General features: G+C 42.8%; 1 protein-coding gene across 5 annotated transcripts in view; it reads right to left on the bottom strand.

The window, feature by feature from the left end:
* Positions 1 to 471: 471 nt before the first annotated feature.
* Positions 472 to 19,918, bottom strand: part of LOC126481459 (prostatic spermine-binding protein-like) — a 39,277-nt gene continuing 19,830 nt past the window's right edge. For 3 of the 5 annotated variants that reach the window (XM_050105233.1, XM_050105234.1, XM_050105236.1), the window contains 4 exons: positions 13,656 to 13,706; positions 8,821 to 8,880; positions 6,363 to 6,437; positions 472 to 683 (listed from right to left, as the gene is read on the bottom strand). In XM_050105233.1, the coding sequence (XP_049961190.1) occupies positions 626 to 683; positions 6,363 to 6,437; positions 8,821 to 8,880; positions 13,656 to 13,706 (244 nt within the window). In that variant the 3' untranslated portion in view covers positions 472 to 625. Of the gene's footprint in view, positions 684 to 6,362; positions 6,438 to 8,820; positions 8,881 to 13,655; positions 13,707 to 17,021; positions 17,070 to 19,918 lie in introns of all 5 variants that reach the window. The other 2 variants (XM_050105232.1, XM_050105235.1) reach the window with 2 other exon arrangements.

The following is a 19,918-nucleotide window of genomic DNA, read 5'->3' as shown; positions in this document are numbered from 1 at the left end:
GTCTTGGGTAAATAACTGATTGTCATTTCAATGGCTCTGGTTAAAGTATCTTTTAAATATATAACTTTTAAACTCAGTAATAATTGGTAGTGGATTGCTTCAAGTTGTTTGTGTTTGTTTTACTGTCGTACGAAACTGATTTAAGTTTTATTGGATCTGAGTTTTATAAATAATTGATTGCTGTACTAAATTACGAATTCAGTTACTCGGATAGTTTTTGTTCAAATAAATCTGCATTTTCTGTTCTTGTGATCAATAGATGTATAAATGTTGTACTTCTAACTCAGACTCAATTAATCGATTCCATTCTTTAATGCTAAGGTCACTACTGTAAGTAACACAATTTTCATATTAGTTAACTTTTGATTTTGAAACGCTCAGTTGGTGATGGAATAACAACAAAATGGAGACAAGCTTTGCGAAAGTGCTGTTTTATTGATGCTGTACACTAAACAATAATACTGTACAATAAAATAGTAAACAAGTTCTAATGAATTGTTTCTTCTCAGTCCTTGTGACCAGTTGTTTGCTGGGACGTCATATGATGAGATTCAGTAGGCGTGGCATGGGATGATGAGGTGGTGGTGGTGGTGGTGGTGATAGCGTGGTCCGTCATGGCGGCGTCCTAGTCTCTGTCGTCAGAATCGGAGTCTGAATCCGAATCGTCAGAGGCCGCTGCCCGCCTGCAACACAACACGATAATTCATGACGCGATCGTCAGGTCACGTACGTTTGTCACATATAACACAACGCTACTGTACTGGACCCCATCATCAGTACCGTAATAAACATTTAGTTGAACTATAACAACAGTACGATATATGACTCTGTCATCAGGCCACAAACTCTTGACTAAACTATCGCACCACTGTGGTAATCGATCCTGCTTTCATGCCACAGTCACTTTGCTCACAACACTACCGAAGTTATAACAAGGCATTCGAAACTGCGCACCGAGCGAGGTGGCGCAGTGGTTAGCACACTGGACTCGCATTCGGGAGAACGACGGTTCAATCCCGTCTCCGGCCATCATGATTTAGGTTTTCCGTGATTTCCTTAAATCGCTTCAGGCAAATGCCGGGATGTTTCCTTTGAAAGGGCACGGCCGATTTCCTTCCCCATCCTTCCCTCACCCAAGCTTGCGCTCCGTCTCTAATGGCCTCGTTGTCGACGGGACGTTAAACACTAATATCCTCCTCCTCCTCGAAACTGCGTGACAGATGTTTGAGTATCTTAAGAAGTAGAGATCTGAGGTGCATGGAGTGCCCGAAACTCATGATCATGCGCTTCAAACATTTTACGGGTACTTCCAGAGATTCAACAAGGCCCAAGTTAAAATTTTCCGAAATCAGAAGCGTGTAATACATTTCGTTCGTGGTGTGATTTGAAGAACTACTTGGAGAAATTCGTTCACATAAATGTATTCATTCCTTGACGTAGTTTGTCATCCAACAACTCTTTTCATGGAATCAATGGTTTAAAGAAGACCAATCTTCGGAAATACTGGCCTATCTTGGTCAGATAGGTATTCATTATTCAGGAACGTACACCTGAAAGAACTTATCAGAAACCGTAAAAAGTTTAGCTACTAATAACGTACAATTATTAAAATGAACTGATACATATATTATCAACCATACCAAGTATGAATTATGCTACGTAACACCTGGTTTCAGCACAGCGCCAGAGCTGCAACGCGGTATGCTTATATAACCTTGCAAACTGTACTTGTTTCCATGTTGCTCGGCTACAAAGGTCTACAAATTAGCTTAAGTGAACGTTTGTTGAAGACCATTTCACTATGGGGCTAAGGAACAAGTTGGTACAATGTAATCTAATCTAATTCAATCTAATCCAGTCTAAGATGGACAACAATCACTGTTTTAACGTCATCTCTAATTACAGATTCAAAACGAAACCGGCCAAGAACATATTTCACTTTTTTTAATGGTCCTATACCTAACGAACAAAGGACCTAGGTTGCACCTCTATTCCCAGATTTGCATGTTACCACAGAGGTTGTTCTCAGATGTTTCTCACTACAATGGCAATGTCAAATAATGCCCATGGAACAGGAAACGTGATCCATTGGCGACGCAAGCCTAGACAGTTTATTTCCGATATTCTCATGCAATTACAAGTGTTTTCCATAGAGTAAACGTAGTTGATAAAGCGCTCTATACGACAGTTTCAGTTGTGTAATAGTAGCATAGCGTATATTTATCTTTCATAGTGCAGTTCTGGCGGTGGTACAATAAGCCGAAACTGGTAATCGTGGAACATTAGTGGTGATCGAGAGCGTGTAAAACTAAAAACGCATTGTTCAATAGTATGATCATTCAGTGTACAGACAATAGGACTTATTTCGTGAAATTCACTAAGTTTACCCACTTCAGGAGTAGACTGAGATAGTTGTAGTTCACGTAAAATGTGTCCTTATCCCAACAGAACACTTGGTAAAATACCGACGCACCATATGTCAAGTCTCCTAAAAGCCTGTTTCACTGGTACAGACTGCGTCACTTCTCTAGCGATTGTTTTCATGATATACTCTGGTGCCATTAAAACGTATGGAATGATTACTTGGTTAAAATGGTTACGAATCCCTCCTGGAAGGTAACGTTCACATGCACACCGTAACTGTCTTCCATAATACTGTTAGAAATGTTCACAAACAGTTGGAAGAGTGCGATTGACACAACTTAGTCCTTTCAAAACCCTCAGAATCCCCGCACATTAATGCAGTCGAATCTAATCTACTGGACCACATTGTTGTCTCATCCCTTTGTGAATGCCTCATGGTCATTTGAACAACGCTGCACAGTTCATGACGTTAGATGCCCATGCAGAGTTATCACCTTTTGGACCATTCGTTTAGAATCCATTTAGTTCTTGTATTTTTTTTCGTGATGGCTACTCTGTATATCTTTAAGGAATCGTTATAATGCTCCAAAATATGGCAAAAAATGTACAGGACAAACATAAATTTCTATCGACAGTTCAGTAGGAACACAATGTAGCTCTGACGCAATTATATTGAAAAACGCTCAAGCTGTAAACGAAGAAACTATTTAAAAAAACAGCTACACTGGACTCAGAACGATAAACTAATGAAAATGGAATCTGCAATTTCGTTGTTTTTAAGGCAACAGTTCAGAAACTTCCGAACTGCACTAGTTTCACCATCAGTCGTCCAAAATGGGGAGTATTTTGCATAATGAAGAAAATGTTACTTCTGTCATTAATTTCCCTCTGAGCCGCAGCATAATTTTCGAATCAGGCCCACAGATCACAAGACTATGCAGTTTATAAATTTATTGATGAGACGTTCTTGGATTATCAGTCCAGTAGTAGCGTCGTCTTGCCGCAACGTTTCGACGAGTTTGCTGTCGTTATCTTCAGGCAAAGACTTACGTGAACGGGTTTTAAAAGTGAGGAATGAGAAAGTTTGTAAAGTTTCAGCGATTGTTATGAAAACAGTGCAAAAGTCATACTTTACATCTCACAAACAAGTAAGTTTGAATGTAGTAACCAAACACAAAACTTATACGAAAATTAAATCCAAATGAGTGTAGAATCATCTAACTTGATGCGCTAGCATGCTTCGAAGTTTGAAACACAGATATGGAGGAATGATATTTCTATTGTAATGACACACACACACACACACACACACACACACACACACACACACACACAGAATATACTCACTTGTGTTTCTTTTCGGGCTTTTCTGTTCCACGCCTGGAACAAATGAGAAAGTTCGTTTTAGTTTAATGAATCTGAATCGCATTTACTGCTAAGTAAGACTGCTCCACTTATGCAAATATAAGCACTAATTACGTGAAAATCAGATTTTTTTGTGCCTCGTTTTCCTTCTCTCTTTTGTATAGTGGAGTAGAATTGCTAACGGATGAGCACAATTTTACACGAGACCTATGGTACTTTACGGATTTAGGCTGCAAATTAGGAATAGTAATAAACTGTTTTGAAAGGAAATCCCTAAATGCCTTTCTAGGATATATTTTACTAATGGACCAGAAAAAACTCCCTATGACTCGTAGTTGTGTCGTTATTATAACCAGTGCGCAACCTTGGAATACTCGTTAGCGGTATGATTTGACAGTTACACGACCTGCCAGTTACTCACATACTGTATCGTTATTATGTGTAAAGACGCAGTCTATATGCTATTAATTTACACGTGTGGGTGCTACTATAATCTTAATGGGGATGTACGACAGTGAGAAAAACTCTGGCTTAAGAACAGCAGTATCTTATTCCATTGCTAGGTACGTAAGTTACAAATTTGCATATCAACATTCGTCCATTGTGCGGAATGACTTGCAAAGCTAATTTTCAATATGTTTTTAAATTTACCCTCACTGTCTTCCTCCGATTTTGTGTTTTATTAAGTAAATTTTTAGTAGCACATTTCTCCACTTTTCATGTGAATCTTTTGTAACGTTAACGATGGGTATTTTCTCCTACAAGTATTGTAATTGGAGATGTTCATATTCATTTCAATTTGTGGTAGATTAATTCGAAAATGAAATCCGTCATAAACAGTGAACCTCATTATTCAATCAGATAAAAGCTCTGAGAGCTGGCGCAGCAAATCCGTGTTTCTTCTGCATCCCGGGTAGTGGCAGAGATTAGTATGCTCACTTTGGGAAATTTAAGCCCCCGTGCTCTCTATTAGTCTGTAAATAGACAGCACCTAACGAGAGATGCAAACCATCTATACAAAGGATGCAAACGGTTCCGCATTATTGCGTCAGAGATCTAGCCATCATCTGTGCAAGGTGTAATTAATTTACAAGGCGAGGCACGACGTCGGGATTACAGATTAACTTCAAACTTTGCACACCTTTAATATGCCATTAAAACAATATAACGTGTAAGTAGAAAGGGGCGCTACTCTGACAGTTCCAAGAAAATAGCAAGAGCCGTTTTACGCGTCTATTATGTAACATTGTAACTGATGTATCTGTGCGTTAGTGCCAAATGTTATAGAGTTCATGGTGGTCAAGTGGTTAGCGTTCGAGCTTCGTAAGACTTCGAGCTGGGGAGACAGATGTAGGTCCCACTTGACAATTAACCTGCGTAGCAGTGGGACGCTGCTAATGCAGCAAGAACGAATAGTATATCAGGCGACGGTTCGACTCCTACACAAACTTAATTTTTAATCTATATTTTTTCATACCGGTCATGTTTTTTTCTTAATTTATATGACATTTGAGAGGTAATATAATTTAAAAAACTGCGTGTATTTGGAGGAAGTTTTAATGAATTTCATGTTATTTGGCCGCTTACTCCTTATAACTGAATTTAATTACTACACCAAACATAACAAGTAAATGAAGAAATGGATAGAGTTTTCCCGAAAAGGTGTGCCTGTCGTGATTTGCTAAATCCCTTACACATGTAGTCTGGTAAAGTACCCGTAACCTGCACAGCGGTGAGAGGCTGATAATGTAGCCAGAACGAATAGTGTAGGTGCAAATTTTTTTAATATCACAGAATTTACACTTGCAGTACAAAATTGAAAGTTTGAGTGGGAGCCGAACGGTCACCTCGTACTCGTTCGTCTTATGAAGCTCAAAAGCTAACGACTTGACTCTAATGTTCGGCACCAACGCACAGATACATCAGTTACATAATAGACGGGTAAAACTTCTCTTGCAATTTTCTCGGAATTCCCAGCGTAGCGCACCTTACTACTTGCACATTACGTTGTTTTAATGGCCTACTATAGGTGTGCAAGTTTGAAGTAAATCCGTGATCCCAACGTCGTCGACTCCCCTTGTTAGACCTGTATCCATTAGCTTTATTTAGCATTGATGTTTAAGCAATTGCTGTAGATAATTGAAGATTGGGCTATTACTTTTCGAAATTAAGTGGTAGAAACTTTAGTAAATCTTTTGAAACATGTAAGCAGGAGATCCCGGGTTCGAGTCCCGGTCGGGGCACACATTTTCAGCTGTCCACATTGAGATATATCAACAACACCTGTCAGCAGCTGAGGTTTTCAGTTAGTCGTCATTTATTCCAGGGAAAAGCTGCACGGTCATCAACAGTAACTGTTCTTTCGAGAACAAAGTTACTGTCTTCGTATATATATTTTGAAACATTGTTCCTCTGTTGATTTTTTTCTCTAAATATCTGTTATGATATTTGTGTCTTCTGTAAACATCGTTGGAACGATCACTCATAAACATGGATGTTGACAGTGGGAGTCCCAAACGTGAAGTTTAAGTAATTCATTACCGATTGCTCCCCAGCCTTCACCCTCTTCACCGTTTACTGTCCCCGGGTAACATACAGCGTGTGGTGAGCGAAGCTTGTCGGACTGGACTCACCTCTTCCTGGCACCACCTTCGTCACTGTCGTCGAGGTCCCTGGAGTCGGAGAGGTCCTCGGCGCTCTCTGCCGACCTGTGGAGAGATGGACAGCCGTTACACAGCGTTCCACTTCGTGCGTCGCAGCGCTCCTCCTTTCAGTTTTCGTGATACGAAACAAATGTCAAGAACTCCTCTTTCAAATACTCTTTTACAAAGGAAGAACTACTACCCTGTAATTCTTCATGCTTTCCCGGCGATCTGTTGACATCTTGGATATTCGGGAACCCAGCCGGATGTTCGCGTCGTTCTCGCACGATATTTCAACAGCGTGCCTCGCTGTCTTCGTCAGGTGCTACCTGAGACTGGTCCTTGAGTCGATCGAGTACAGTATTTATGCCTGGGAGGAGCTGGGAGTTCCCTAATCGGTCCGCGCCGAGTCGAGTGTTCCATCTGTGGTCCGCGGCCGCCAGACTCGGCTTCAACGGACCCCTCCAGTCGCGGATGTTCCGACTGCCGTCGGCGCCCGTTTTGGCCGTCCTCAACGGTTGTGGTTGTCATCTGCTCCCAGGCATAAATACTGGACTCGATCGACCCAAGGACCAGTCTCAGGTAGCACCTGAAGAAGACAGCGAGGCACGCTGTTGAAATATCGTGCGAGAACGACGCGAACATCCGGCTGGATTCCCGAATATCCAAGATGTCAACTACTACCCTAGTTGAAACAGCGCGCCGAAGTCGATTGATGAAGACTGACAATGGTCAGTGCTGTAGAAGTATAGTACATATTCTGGTTTCAGACATAATGAGTATCTCGAATACATTTATATCAACCGTGGAAAACAGAAAAACAGTCACGCGAAACCCAACCCGCATTTCTCTCACATGATATCCTGAAAGCGACGCATCAAGCTAATCAGGTGACTGCACTATGTGTCAACTACTAAAAAGCATTGGGCTCAGTACCATGGCATCGTCTGTTAAGAAAAAGCACCATCGTGTGAAGAATCAAACAAAATTCGTGGCTGCTTTGAGAGTTCTTCGTATGGAGGACGCATAATGATATCTTGGATGGGGATTTATCGAAAGAAGTAGAAGATACGGAACTACTTTAACTAGCGCACCACTGCAAAGATGGGTGATAAGAATTTTATTGGCAGTGACTTTGAGAAAACAGCGCTCCAGGGCCGGATGGACAAGAAATTGTGCCAAATGTTTGGACAAAAACAGTCGTCACACCCTACTGCGTGAACGGTAGGGGAGGTGATAGTCAACACTAACGTCCCACATAGCTAAAGGCATGCCGCAGAGGAAAGTGTGTGCACCCTTCTATTCAAGTTCCATACTAACAACTCGGCAGACAATACCAATAGATATCTCAGATTTTTGCAGATGATGCACTCATCTGTAATGGAGTAGAGTAGTAGCTGAAAAAATCTACACAAATTTTCACAGATGCATCTATCTCTGCATGACTAAACATAACTTATAAATACTATATTTTTGACAAAATATATATATATAGGGTGCAACGGATAGAAGTGCAGATATTTTTATATGTGGTACCCTATGTACACCCCTCAGTGAGTTGGTAGTTTTTTCTCTGTGTTGAACAGTCTTCCCACAAACATACTACATAATTTACTACCCGATGTTTTCCATATGGTCGTAGCTGCACCACTAAGTAGACCACACCTGGCAGCATAGACTAACTGTTTTGCGTGGAAGCAGCCACACTTCAGCACCTGACCTGCTGCCCAGGGGTAAATTAGCGTTAAGGGCTTGCTCTGGCCACACGTACTTGGAGGTACTAAGCGACCTAAAAACATACGGCTAGTAATAGCTATAATTATTAGTCCGTAAATCACGTAAGTACTGATGTAGTATTGCTCCATACACCATCCTCAGTCACCAACAGAAATATCTGCACTGATATCCACTATATCCTGTGTAATGTATGTAAAATGAATGTGTGTCTGTCTGTGTGTGTGTGTGTGTGTGTGTGTGTGTGTGTGTGTGTGTGTGTGTGTGCGTGCGTGAGTGATTGCGAGAGAGAGAGAGAAAAGAGCTGTTAACAAAAATTTGTGGTGGAAAAAGGTTTCTGACTGAAAACAGGCCCACAGTAAAGAATAAACTGAACAGCAGCTTAAGATTTCACATAATGTCGTTTCTAAAATTTATAAAATCTATGGAAGACAATGAGCAACAAATTTATAATCGTTCAAATCATCCGACAATGTCCAAAGTGGGGGTGGAATCCACGATCTTCCCTTTCTGAGGCCTTTTTAAAGTAGGAGTAATAAAACTTGTGTACTATTATCTTATCGAGAGAGGTGTTTGAGGAAACCGTCAATTGTCGGAGCTCAGCCGAAATAAGCTGATGCAGTGAATTATTTCAGACGCGCAGTTTCAGACAATGGCCCCTATGAACGGGCTGAGCAGAGGACTGTCGACTCGCATGTGCAGCACGCCTACTCACCAACTCCTCTTCCTCCTGTCGTTGTCGTCATCGTCGCCGGGTTTCACGGGAGCCGCCTCCCTGAAAACACAAAAAAGGTCATGTGCTACATTATTAGAGGCCTCGCTCTCCCAACAGTTACGCAGCATTAAGACACTACAGTGAAGTACAGTGGAAATACTGCTTCACTACAGTGGTACGCATAACATGTTCTGTAGTAATTTACACTACTGGCCATTAAAATTGCTACACCAAGAAGAAATGCAGATGATAAACGGGTATTCAAATGGTTCAAATGGCTCTGAGCACTATGGGACTCAACATCTTAGGTCATAAGTCCCCTAGAACTTAGAACTACTTAAACCTAACTAACCTAAGGACATCACACACGCCCATGCCCGAGGCAGGATTCGAACCTGCGACCGTAGGAGTCCCGCGGTTCCGGACTGCAGCGCCAGAACCGCACGGCCACCGCGGCCGGCCAAACGGGTATTCATTGGACAAATATATTATACTAGAACTGACATGTGATTACATTTCCACGCAATTGGGGGACATGGATCCTGAGAAATCAGTACCCAGAACAACCACCTCAGGCCTTGGTACGCCTGGGCATTGAGTCAAACAGAGCTTGGATGGCGTGTACAGGTACAACTGCCCATGCAGCTTCAATACGATACCACAGTTCATCAAGACTAGTGACTGGCGTATTGTGACGAGCCAGTTGCTCGGCCACCATTGACAGACGTTTTCAATTGGTGAGAGATCTGGAGAATGTGCTGGCCAGGGCAGCAGTCGAACATTTTCTCTGTCCAGAAAGGCGCGTACAGGACCTGCAACATGCGGTCGAGCATTATCCTGCTGAAATGTAGGGTTTCGCAGGGATCGAATGAAGGCTAGAGCCACGGGTCGTAACAAATCTGAAATGTAGCGTCCCCTGTTCAAAGTGCTGTCAATGCGAATAAGAGGTGGCCGAGACGTGTAACCACTGGCGCCCCATACCATCACGCCGGGTGATATGCCAGTATGACGATGACGAACACACGCTTCCAATGTGCGTTCACCACGATGTGGCCAAACACGGATGCGACCATCATGATGCTGTAAACAGAACCTGGATTATTCCGAAAAAATGACGTTTTGCCATTCGTGCACCCAGGTTCGTCGTTGAGTACACCATCGAGGGTGCTCCTGTCTGTGATGCAGCGTCAAGGAAACCGCAGCCATGTCTCCGAGCTGATAGTCCATGCTGCTGCGAACGTCGTCGAACTGTTCGTGCAGATGGTTGTTGTCTTGCAAACGTCCCCATCTGTTGACTCAGGAATCGAGACGTGGCTGCACGATCCGTTACACGTTACAGCCATGCGGATAAGATGCCTGTCATCTCGACTGCTAGTGATACGAGGCCATTGGGATCCAGCACGGCGTTCCGTATTACCCTATTGAATCCACCGATTCCATATTTTGCTAACAGGCATTGGATCTCGACCAACGCGAGCAGCAATATCGGAAACGATAAACCGCAATCGCGATAGGCTACAATCCGACCTTTATCAAAGTCGGAAACGTGATGGTACGCATTTCTCCTCCTTACACGAGGCACCACAACATTTTACCAGGTAATGTCGGTCAACTGCTGTTTGTGTATGAGAAATCGGTTGGAAACTTTCCTCATGTCAGCACATTGTAGGTAACGCCACCGGCGCCAACCTTGTGTGAATGCTCTGAAAAACTAATCATTTGAATATCACAGCATCTTCTTCCTGTCGATTAAATTTCGCGTCTATAGCACGTCATCTTCGTGGTGTAGCAATTTTAATGGCTAGTAGTGTAGTAGGAGCAATCTTCGTGGTAAGAACTCCACCACATATACCGGTAGAACATGTCAAAAACCTTTATCAAGATTCGCTTTCCTTCTTCACTGCTGGCCATTGAAATTGCAACATCATAAAAGTGACACGTAACAAATCTCAAATGGGCGTGAAGTGTACTACACGCTTGGATATGCAGATAATTAGCTTTCCAGTGTAGCCGCAGAAACGCTACCTATATTCCGCACGGGAAGACTGCAAAGAGGGTTCATAAATGGTACTGAATGCTGGTTGTCTGTGACCGATACAAGATTACAGAGATGCTTAAGGAACCCAAATGGCGGAAAGGCGAATCTCTTCTTGATGAACGCTATTGAGAAAACTTAGAGAGCCGGAATTTGAACCTGACTGCAGAAGGATCCTAGTGGCGTCAAAGTAAATTTCGTGGAAGGACCACGAGCATAAAACAAGGGAAATTATGGCTCGTACGTAGGCACGTAGACAGCTTTTTTTTCCTCGTTCTCTTTGCGAGTGGAACAGGAAGGGAAATGACTAGTAGTGGTACAACGTACCTTTTGCCACGTACCGTACCATGGCTGCAGCTTAGATTTGCGCCCAGTCATAGAAATTTACTTTCTCTTATATTTCCCATATTTAACTTCTGGCCTCGGTGACTGGGTGTCAGGCTCTGAATTTCAAAGCTCTGGGGTTCGGGTCCCTAGTCCGTTCTACCATTTCCTTTCACCTGTCACTTGTGGCAACGATTTGCTAGTGTGAAAAATGCAGGTGTTCACGCTAAAATGTGGGTCCGACCGTAATTGCTGAGTAAGTTAGTTCGAAATTCGGAGCCGGCCGGTGTGGCCGAGCGGTTCTAGGCTCTTCAGTCTGGAACCGCGCGACCGCTACGGTAGCAGGTTAGAATCCTGCCTCGGGCATGGATGGGTGTGATGTCCTTAGGTTAGTTAAAGTAGTTCTAAGTTCTAGGGGACTGATGATCCCAGATGTTAAGTCTCATAGTGCTCAGAGCCATTTGAACCATTTTTCGAAGTTCTGACCATGTCCAGAAAAGCATTGCGTTGTTCAAAACTAGCCATCGAGTACGCCGAGCGAGTGATCCACAGCAAGCAAGTCCGTCTACTTTGACTCTAAGGACCGCGCCCCGCCATGGTGCATGTGGACAAGGGTTTTATGCCCCAAAGATATTTGTTTGTGAGGTGGCAAAGCGGTATACATACACTTCTTGCTACTGGTTGAGGAACGGAAAAAGTGGTCAGATCGACTATTTGAGAGCTAATCTAAGAAACGGTCGGATTAATGGGTTGTCCAGTCTGAAACAGTCATTGCGATTAATTAAACCCTTGGCCAAACGAATACCTACTCTTTCTTCTCTTTCACAACCAAATCCCGAAATAATGAAGTTAATGACAGAATTTTGACGCTTTTATATGCCACAGAATAGTCGCTGTCGTTGCAGTGCTCTACCACAGACATGCCGGTAAAAAAAAAAAAAAAAAAAAAAAAAAAGGCTATCTTTGAGATAGGACTTATTACCTGCGGTACAAAAGCCATGGATTTGAACCTGTGTGTTTAATCTTTCTCAATTTGTAGATATATTTCATGTTTTATTGTGAACTTGTTGTGGAAAATTTCCAGTTTCTTCAAAACCTCTAGGTCTATAATTTCTTTCAGGAGACTGTCCTCGTAGCGATACTGCCCTATAAACCCGTACTAAACACGCCAATGGGCGGGAAAGGAAATCGAGTGTGCGAGGCGTTGATGGAGCACCACAGTCAACACATCCAGTTGCGAACGAACCGGATTCCCGCAGCCGTTCTTGTAGTCGAACGAAAACCGTAATTGATGTCATAATTACAACAAGAAGTGACGACGGCACCATCTTAGTTTGTGTGCGTAGCACGAGACAAGCGATTTAAAAGTGATCCTACCATCAAACATAGTTTATGTCGAAACGGTACGTTTCCGGAAATTAGTTGTTCATCGAAACTTTTGCCGAAGTCACATCTACAACCACTAGAAGCCCATAATACGAACAGTGAAACACCTTCGTACAATACAAGGTCGTATGGATCGGCCTGAGGAGTACTCCGCGTCTCGTAGTGTCATTATTAACTTCGCACGCACCGAGACAACCAAAAATGGAAGCGTGGAAGTCGCAAGTGTGGGTTACCGTTAACACATCATCTTGATGAAGGCAACTTTCAGCAGTAGCTGCGACATTGGTCCATATAACCCCGTGGCATCCCCATAATATACATTTAAAAGATTTACTTACTGGCGGAGGCAGTGAGCACCTATGATCAAACTGGCGCAACATATTTTGTATTAAACGAGTATGTTACTGTACAGCTTCAAAATATTTCCCAATAAAAGACAACATCGATGCATTGGTAACCATATATGAAAAGAACAGGAGGAAATATACTCATAAAGATGGTAATTCGCAAAACAGTCAATGATAAGTGATAGTTGATACTGGAATAAAACACTTAATATTATGCGAAACTATAGTAAAAATTCATAAATGCTCCATTCGTGTTTACATCAACGAATATCTTTTAGCCTGTGCTTTCTGCTTTCGTAGGCAATGGGTGGAAAAAATTATACCAATAATGAACGGCACAGACAGAATAAGCAATTGGTTTACTTGTTTCTGGATTTCAAATTGAGTTCTAATATTATCTTTACACCATATGTCTATGGCTTCCCCAGACGTCTTCGTCGGATTTCAAGCGCAGAGTTCGTTCACCGAACTTTGAACGATACACGCTGCGAGCCACAAAATCTACACTCGACACCTGAGGGAGACAACTAGGGAAGGTGTAAAAGCTTGGAAAGCATCAATTCCGCCGAGAAATCTTGAAGGAACACACAATAAGCAGTTATTCATTCCCGTTCAGTCTGTGAGCTGGTGCGGAAGAAATTTTAAGATACGATACAGTAAATAGCACCATCCAATACGTGCTTAACAGTGATTTACAGAGAACAGATTAAGAAGCAGATGCAGGGCGACTTTCAACCACTCACCTCTTTCTCCTGTCATCGTCATCATCATCATCATCGTCGCCCGCTGCTCTCCTGCAAAAAAGGTAACAATACTTTAGATTGAGGCTGAGGAGGGAGGTGATGTACTACTTACTCCCTGTCTGACATTACATTTTCTACTATCGAAAAAAGGAAAACATCATCGTATTAACGGCAGACGTAAAGATGGACATATCAGTGTGTGAGTAGGGTGGGGTGAGGGGTGAGGGGGCTATTGACTCTAAAGAGAACGATCGTTGTCAGATTGCATTCGTTATCGACATATGGGTCCAGCACCTGCGGCGAGAATACCAGATACCTCTGGGTACAGAACACGACTACCTCTACATTGCTTAGCACACAGCCAGCAGCCGCTACACTTCTAACGTGTTAAAGCCGGTTTCTAAGTCATACGTTTGATGTCTCCGAGAAGTTATCTTACAGCAAGATAATGCAAGGTCGCTTATTACCTATGCTGCCTGTCTTACCTCGAAACAATGGCTTTTGATTCCTGGTCTAGCCAAGAGGTACTCCCGATCGCTCACTCACTGAAAACATCTTCTGGGATATTTCCGAGAGAACCGAGGGGGGGTGACGAAGTGGTTAGCACATGAATTCACTTGGTTTACATCGTATAATATTGTGCATCTGCACGTTGACTGATACAAGTGTTGCGGAGCTGACTCAGGAGTTCAAGATAACATTCTGTTTGGGGAACAATATTGAGAAAATTGAGAGAACAGGCATTTAAAGTCATAGAAAATTTCTTTCCCGTAGGTTTCCAATATTAAACTTCTAGCCTCTGTGGCTGGGTGTCAAGCAGTGTATACCTTTTTTTTTCCTCGTTCTCTTTGCGAGTGGAACAGGAAGGGAAATGACTAGTAGTGGTACAACGTACCTTTTGCCACGTACCGTACCATGGCTGCAGCTTAGATTTGCGCCCAGTCATAGAAATTTACTTTCTCTTATATTTCCCATATTTAACTTCTGGCCTCGGTGACTGGGTGTCAGGCTCTGAATTTCAAAGCTCTGGGGTTCGGGTCCCTAGTCCGTTCTACCATTTCCTTTCACCTGTCACTTGTGGCAACGATTTGCTAGTGTGAAAAATGCAGGTGTTCACGCTAAAATGTGGGTCCGACCGTAATTGCTGAGTAAGTTAGTTCGAAATTCGGAGCCGGCCGGTGTGGCCGAGCGGTTCTAGGCGCTTCAGTCTGGAACCGCGCGACCGCTACCGTCGCAGGTTAGAATCCTGCCTCGGGCATGGATGGGTGTGATGTCCTTAGGTTAGTTAAAGTAGTTCTAAGTTCTAGGGGACTGATGATCCCAGATGTTAAGTCTCATAGTGCTCAGAGCCATTTGAACCATTTTTCGAAGTTATGACCATGTCCAGAAAAGCATTGCGTTGTTCAAAACTAGCCATCGAGTACGCCGAGCGAGTGATCCACAGCAAGCAAGTCCGTCTACTTTGACTCTAAGGACCGCGGCCCGCCATGGTGCATGTGGACAAGGGTTTTATGCCCCAAAGATATTTGTTTGTGAGGTGGCAAAGCGGTATACATACACTTCTTGCTACTGGTTGAGGAACGGAAAAAGTGGTCAGATCGACTATTTGAGAGCTAATCTAAGAAACGGTCGGATTAATGGCTTGTCCAGTCTGAAACAGTCATTGCGATTAATTAAACCCTTGGCTAAACGAATACCTACTCTTTCTTCTCTTTCACAACCAAATCCCGAAATAATGAAGTTAATGACAGAATTTTGACGCTTTTATATGCCACAGATTAGTCGCTGTCGTTGCAGTGCTCTACCACAGACAAGCCGGTAAAAAAATAAAAATAATTTAAAAAAGGCTATCTTTGAGATAGGACTTTTTACCTGCGGTACAAAAGCCATGGATTTGAACCTGTGTGTTTAATCTTTCTCAATTTGTAGATATATTTCATGTTTTATTGTGAACTTGTTGTGGAAAATTTCCAGTTTCTTCAAAACCTCTAGGTCTATAATTTCTTTCAGGAGACTGTCCTCGTAGCGATACTGCCCTATAAACCCGTACTAAACACGCCAATGGGCGGGAAAGGAAATCGAGAGAGCGAGGTGTTGATGGAGCACCACAGTCAACACATCCAGTTGCGAACGAACCGGATTCCCGCAGCCGTTCTTGTAGTCGAACTAAAACCGTAATTGATGTCATAATTACAACAATAAGTGACGACGGCACCATCTTAGTTTGTGTGCGTAGCACGAGACAAGCGATTTAAAAGTGATCCTACCATCAAACATAGTTTATGTCGAAACGGTACGTTTCCGGAAATTAGTTGTTCATCGAAACTTTTGCCGAAGTCACATCTACAACCACTAGAAGCCCATAATACGAACAGTGAAACACCTTCGTACAATACAAGGTCGTATGGATCGGCTTGAGGAGTACTCCGCGTCTCGTAGTGTCATTATTAACTTCGCACGCACCGAGACAACCAAAAATGGAAGCGTGGAAGTCGCAAGTGTGGGTTACCGTTAACACATCATCTTGATGAAGGCAACTTTCAGCAGTAGCTGCGACATTGGTCCATATAACCCCGTGGCATCCCCATAATATACATTTAAAAGATTTACTTACTGGCGGAGGCAGTGAGCACCTATGATCAAACTGGCGCAACATATTTTGTATTAAACGAGTATGTTACAGTACAGCTTCAAAATATTTCCCAATAAAAGACAACATCGATGCATTGGTAACCATATATGAAAAGAACAGGAGGAAATATACTCATAAAGATGGTAATTCGCAAAACAGTCAATGATAAGTGATAGTTGATACTGGAATAAAACACTTAATATTATGCGAAACTATAGTAAAAATTCATAAATGCTCCATTCGTGTTTACATCAACGAATATCCTTTAGCCTGTGCTTTCTGCTTTCGTAGGCAATGGGTGGAAAAAATTATACCAATAATGAACGGCACAGACACAATAAGCAATTGGTTTACTTGTTTCTGGATTTCAAATTGAGTTCTAATATTATCTTTACACCATATGACTATGGCTTCCCCAGACGTCTTCGTCGGATTTCAAGCGCAGAGTTCGTTCACCGAACTTTGAACGATACACGCTGCGAGCCACAAAATCTACACTCGACACCTGAGGGAGACAACTAGGGAAGGTGTAAAAGCTTGGAAAGCATCAATTCCGCCGAGAAATCTTGAAGGAACACACAATAAGCAGTTATTCATTCCCGTTCCGTCTGTGAGCTGGTGCGGAAGAAATTTTAAGATACGATACAGTAAATAGCACCATCCAATACGTGCTTAACAGTGATTTACAGAGAACAGATTAAGAAGCAGATGCAGGGCGACTTTCAACCACTCACCTCTTTCTCCTGTCATCGTCATCATCATCATCGTCGCCCGCTGCTCTCCTGCAAAAAAGGTAACAATACTTTAGATTGAGGCTGAGGAGGGAGGTGATGTACTACTTACACCCTGTCTGACATTACATTTTCTACTATCGAAAAAAGGAAAACATCATCGTATTAACGGCAGACGTAAAGATGGACATATCAGTGTGTGACTGTGAGTAGGGTGGGGTGAGGGGTGAGGGGGCTATTGACTCTAAAGAGAACGATCGTTGTCAGATTGCATTCGTTATCGACATATGGGTCCAGCACCTGCGGCGAGAATACCAGATACCTCTGGGTACAGAACACGACTACCTCTACATTGCTTAGCACACAGCCAGCAGCCGCTACACTTCTAACGTGTTAAAGCCGGTGGCTAAGACATACGTTTGACGTCTCCGAGAAGTTATCTTACAGCAAGATAATGCAAGGTCGCTTATTACCTATGCTGCCTGTCTTACCTCGAAACAATGGCTTTTGATTCCTGGTCTAGCCAAGAGGTACTCCCGATCGCTCACTCACTGAAAACATCTTCTGGTATATTTCCGAGAGAACCGAGGGGGGGTGACGAAGTGGTTAGCACATGAATTCACTTGGTTTACATCGTATAATATTGTGCATCTGCACGTTGACTGATACAAGTGTTGCGGAGCTGACTCAGGAGTTCAAGATAACGGTCTGTTTGGGGAACAATATTGAGAAAATTAAGAGAACAGGCATTTAAAGTCATAGAAAATTTCTTTCCCGTAGGTTTCCAATATTAAACTTCTAGCCTCTGTGGCTGGGTGTCAAGCAGTGTATACCTTTTTTTTTCCTCGTTCTCTTTGCGAGTGGAACAGGAAGGGAAATGACTAGTAGTGGTACAACGTACCTTTTGCCACGTACCGTACCATGGCTGCAGCTTGGATTTGCGCCCAGTCATAGAAATTTACTTTCTCTTATATTTCCCATATTTAACTTCTGGCCTCGGTGACTGGGTGTCAGGCTCTGAATTTCAAAGCTCTGGGGTTCGGGTCCCTAGTCCGTTCTACCATTTCCTTTCACCTGTCACTTGTGGCAACGATTTGCTAGTGTGAAAAATGCAGGTGTTCACGCTAAAATGTGGGTCCGACCGTAATTGCTGAGTAAGTTAGTTCGAAATTCGGAGCCGGCCGGTGTGGCCGAGCGGTTCTAGGCGCTTCAGTCTGGAACCGCGCGACCGCTACCGTCGCAGGTTAGAATCCTGCCTAGGGCATGGATGGGTGTGATGTCCTTAGGTTAGTTAAAGTAGTTCTAAGTTCTAGGGGACTGATGATCCCAGATGTTAAGTCTCATAGTGCTCAGAGCCATTTGAACCATTTTTCGAAGTTCTGACCACGTCCAGAAAAGCATTGCGTTGTTCAAAACTAGCCATCGAGTACGCCGAGCGAGTGATCCACAGCAAGCAAGTCCGTCTACTTTGACTCTAAGGACCGCGGCCCGCAATAGTGCATGTGGACAAGGGTTTTATGCCCCAAAGATATTTGTTTGTGAGGTGGCAAAGCGGTATACATACACTTCTTGCTACTGGTTGAGGAACGGAAAAAGTGGTCAGATCGACTATTTGAGAGCTAATCTAAGAAACGGTCGGATTAATGGCTTGTCCAGTCTGAAACAGTCATTGCGATTAATTAAACCCTTGGCTAAACGAATACCTACTCTTTCTTCTCTTTCACAACCAAATCCCGAAATAATGAAGTTAATGACAGAATTTTGACGCTTTTATATGCCACAGATTAGTCGCTGTCGTTGCAGTGCTCTACCACAGACAAGCCGGTAAAAAAATAAAAATAATTTAAAAAAGGCTATCTTTGAGATAGGACTTTTTACCTGCGGTACAAAAGCCATGGATTTGAACCTGTGTGTTTAATCTTTCTCAATTTGTAGATATATTTCATGTTTTATTGTGAACTTGTTGTGGAAAATTTCCAGTTTCTTCAAAACCTCTAGGTCTATAATTTCTTTCAGGAGACTGTCCTCGTAGCGATACTGCCCTATAAACCCGTACTAAACACGCCAATGGGCGGGAAAGGAAATCGAGAGAGCGAGGTGTTGATGGAGCACCACAGTCAACACATCCAGTTGCGAACGAACCGGATTCCCGCAGCCGTTCTTGTAGTCGAACTAAAACCGTAATTGATGTCATAATTACAACAAGAAGTGACGACGGCACCATCTTAGTTTGTGTGCGTAGCACGAGACAAGCGATTTAAAAGTGATCCTACCATCAAACATAGTTTATGTCGAAACGGTACGTTTCCGGAAATTAGTTGTTCATCGAAACTTTTGCCGAAGTCACATCTACAACCACTAGAAGCCCATAATACGAACAGTGAAACACCTTCGTACAATACAAGGTCGTATGGATCGGCTTGAGGAGTACTCCGCGTCTCGTAGTGTCATTATTAACTTCGCACGCACCGAGACAACCAAAAATGGAAGCGTGGAAGTCGCAAGTGTGGGTTACCGTTAACACATCATCTTGATGAAGGCAACTTTCAGCAGTAGCTGCGACATTGGTCCATATAACCCCGTGGCATCCCCATAATATACATTTAAAAGATTTACTTACTGGCGGAGGCAGTGAGCACCTATGATCAAACTGGCGCAACATATTTTGTATTAAACGAGTATGTTACAGTACAGCTTCAAAATATTTCCCAATAAAAGACAACATCGATGCATTGGTAACCATATATGAAAAGAACAGGAGGAAATATACTCATAAAGATGGTAATTCGCAAAACAGTCAATGATAAGTGATAGTTGATACTGGAATAAAACACTTAATATTATGCGAAACTATAGTAAAAATTCATAAATGCTCCATTCGTGTTTACATCAACGAATAT

The sequence above is a fragment of the Schistocerca serialis genome, chromosome 5 (genome assembly GCF_023864345.2).
Source record: "Schistocerca serialis cubense isolate TAMUIC-IGC-003099 chromosome 5, iqSchSeri2.2, whole genome shotgun sequence".
Lineage (NCBI taxonomy): Eukaryota > Metazoa > Arthropoda > Insecta > Orthoptera > Acrididae > Schistocerca > Schistocerca serialis.
The sequence above is the reverse complement of the archived record's forward strand: the minus strand, read 5'-3'. Positions and strand labels throughout refer to the sequence as shown.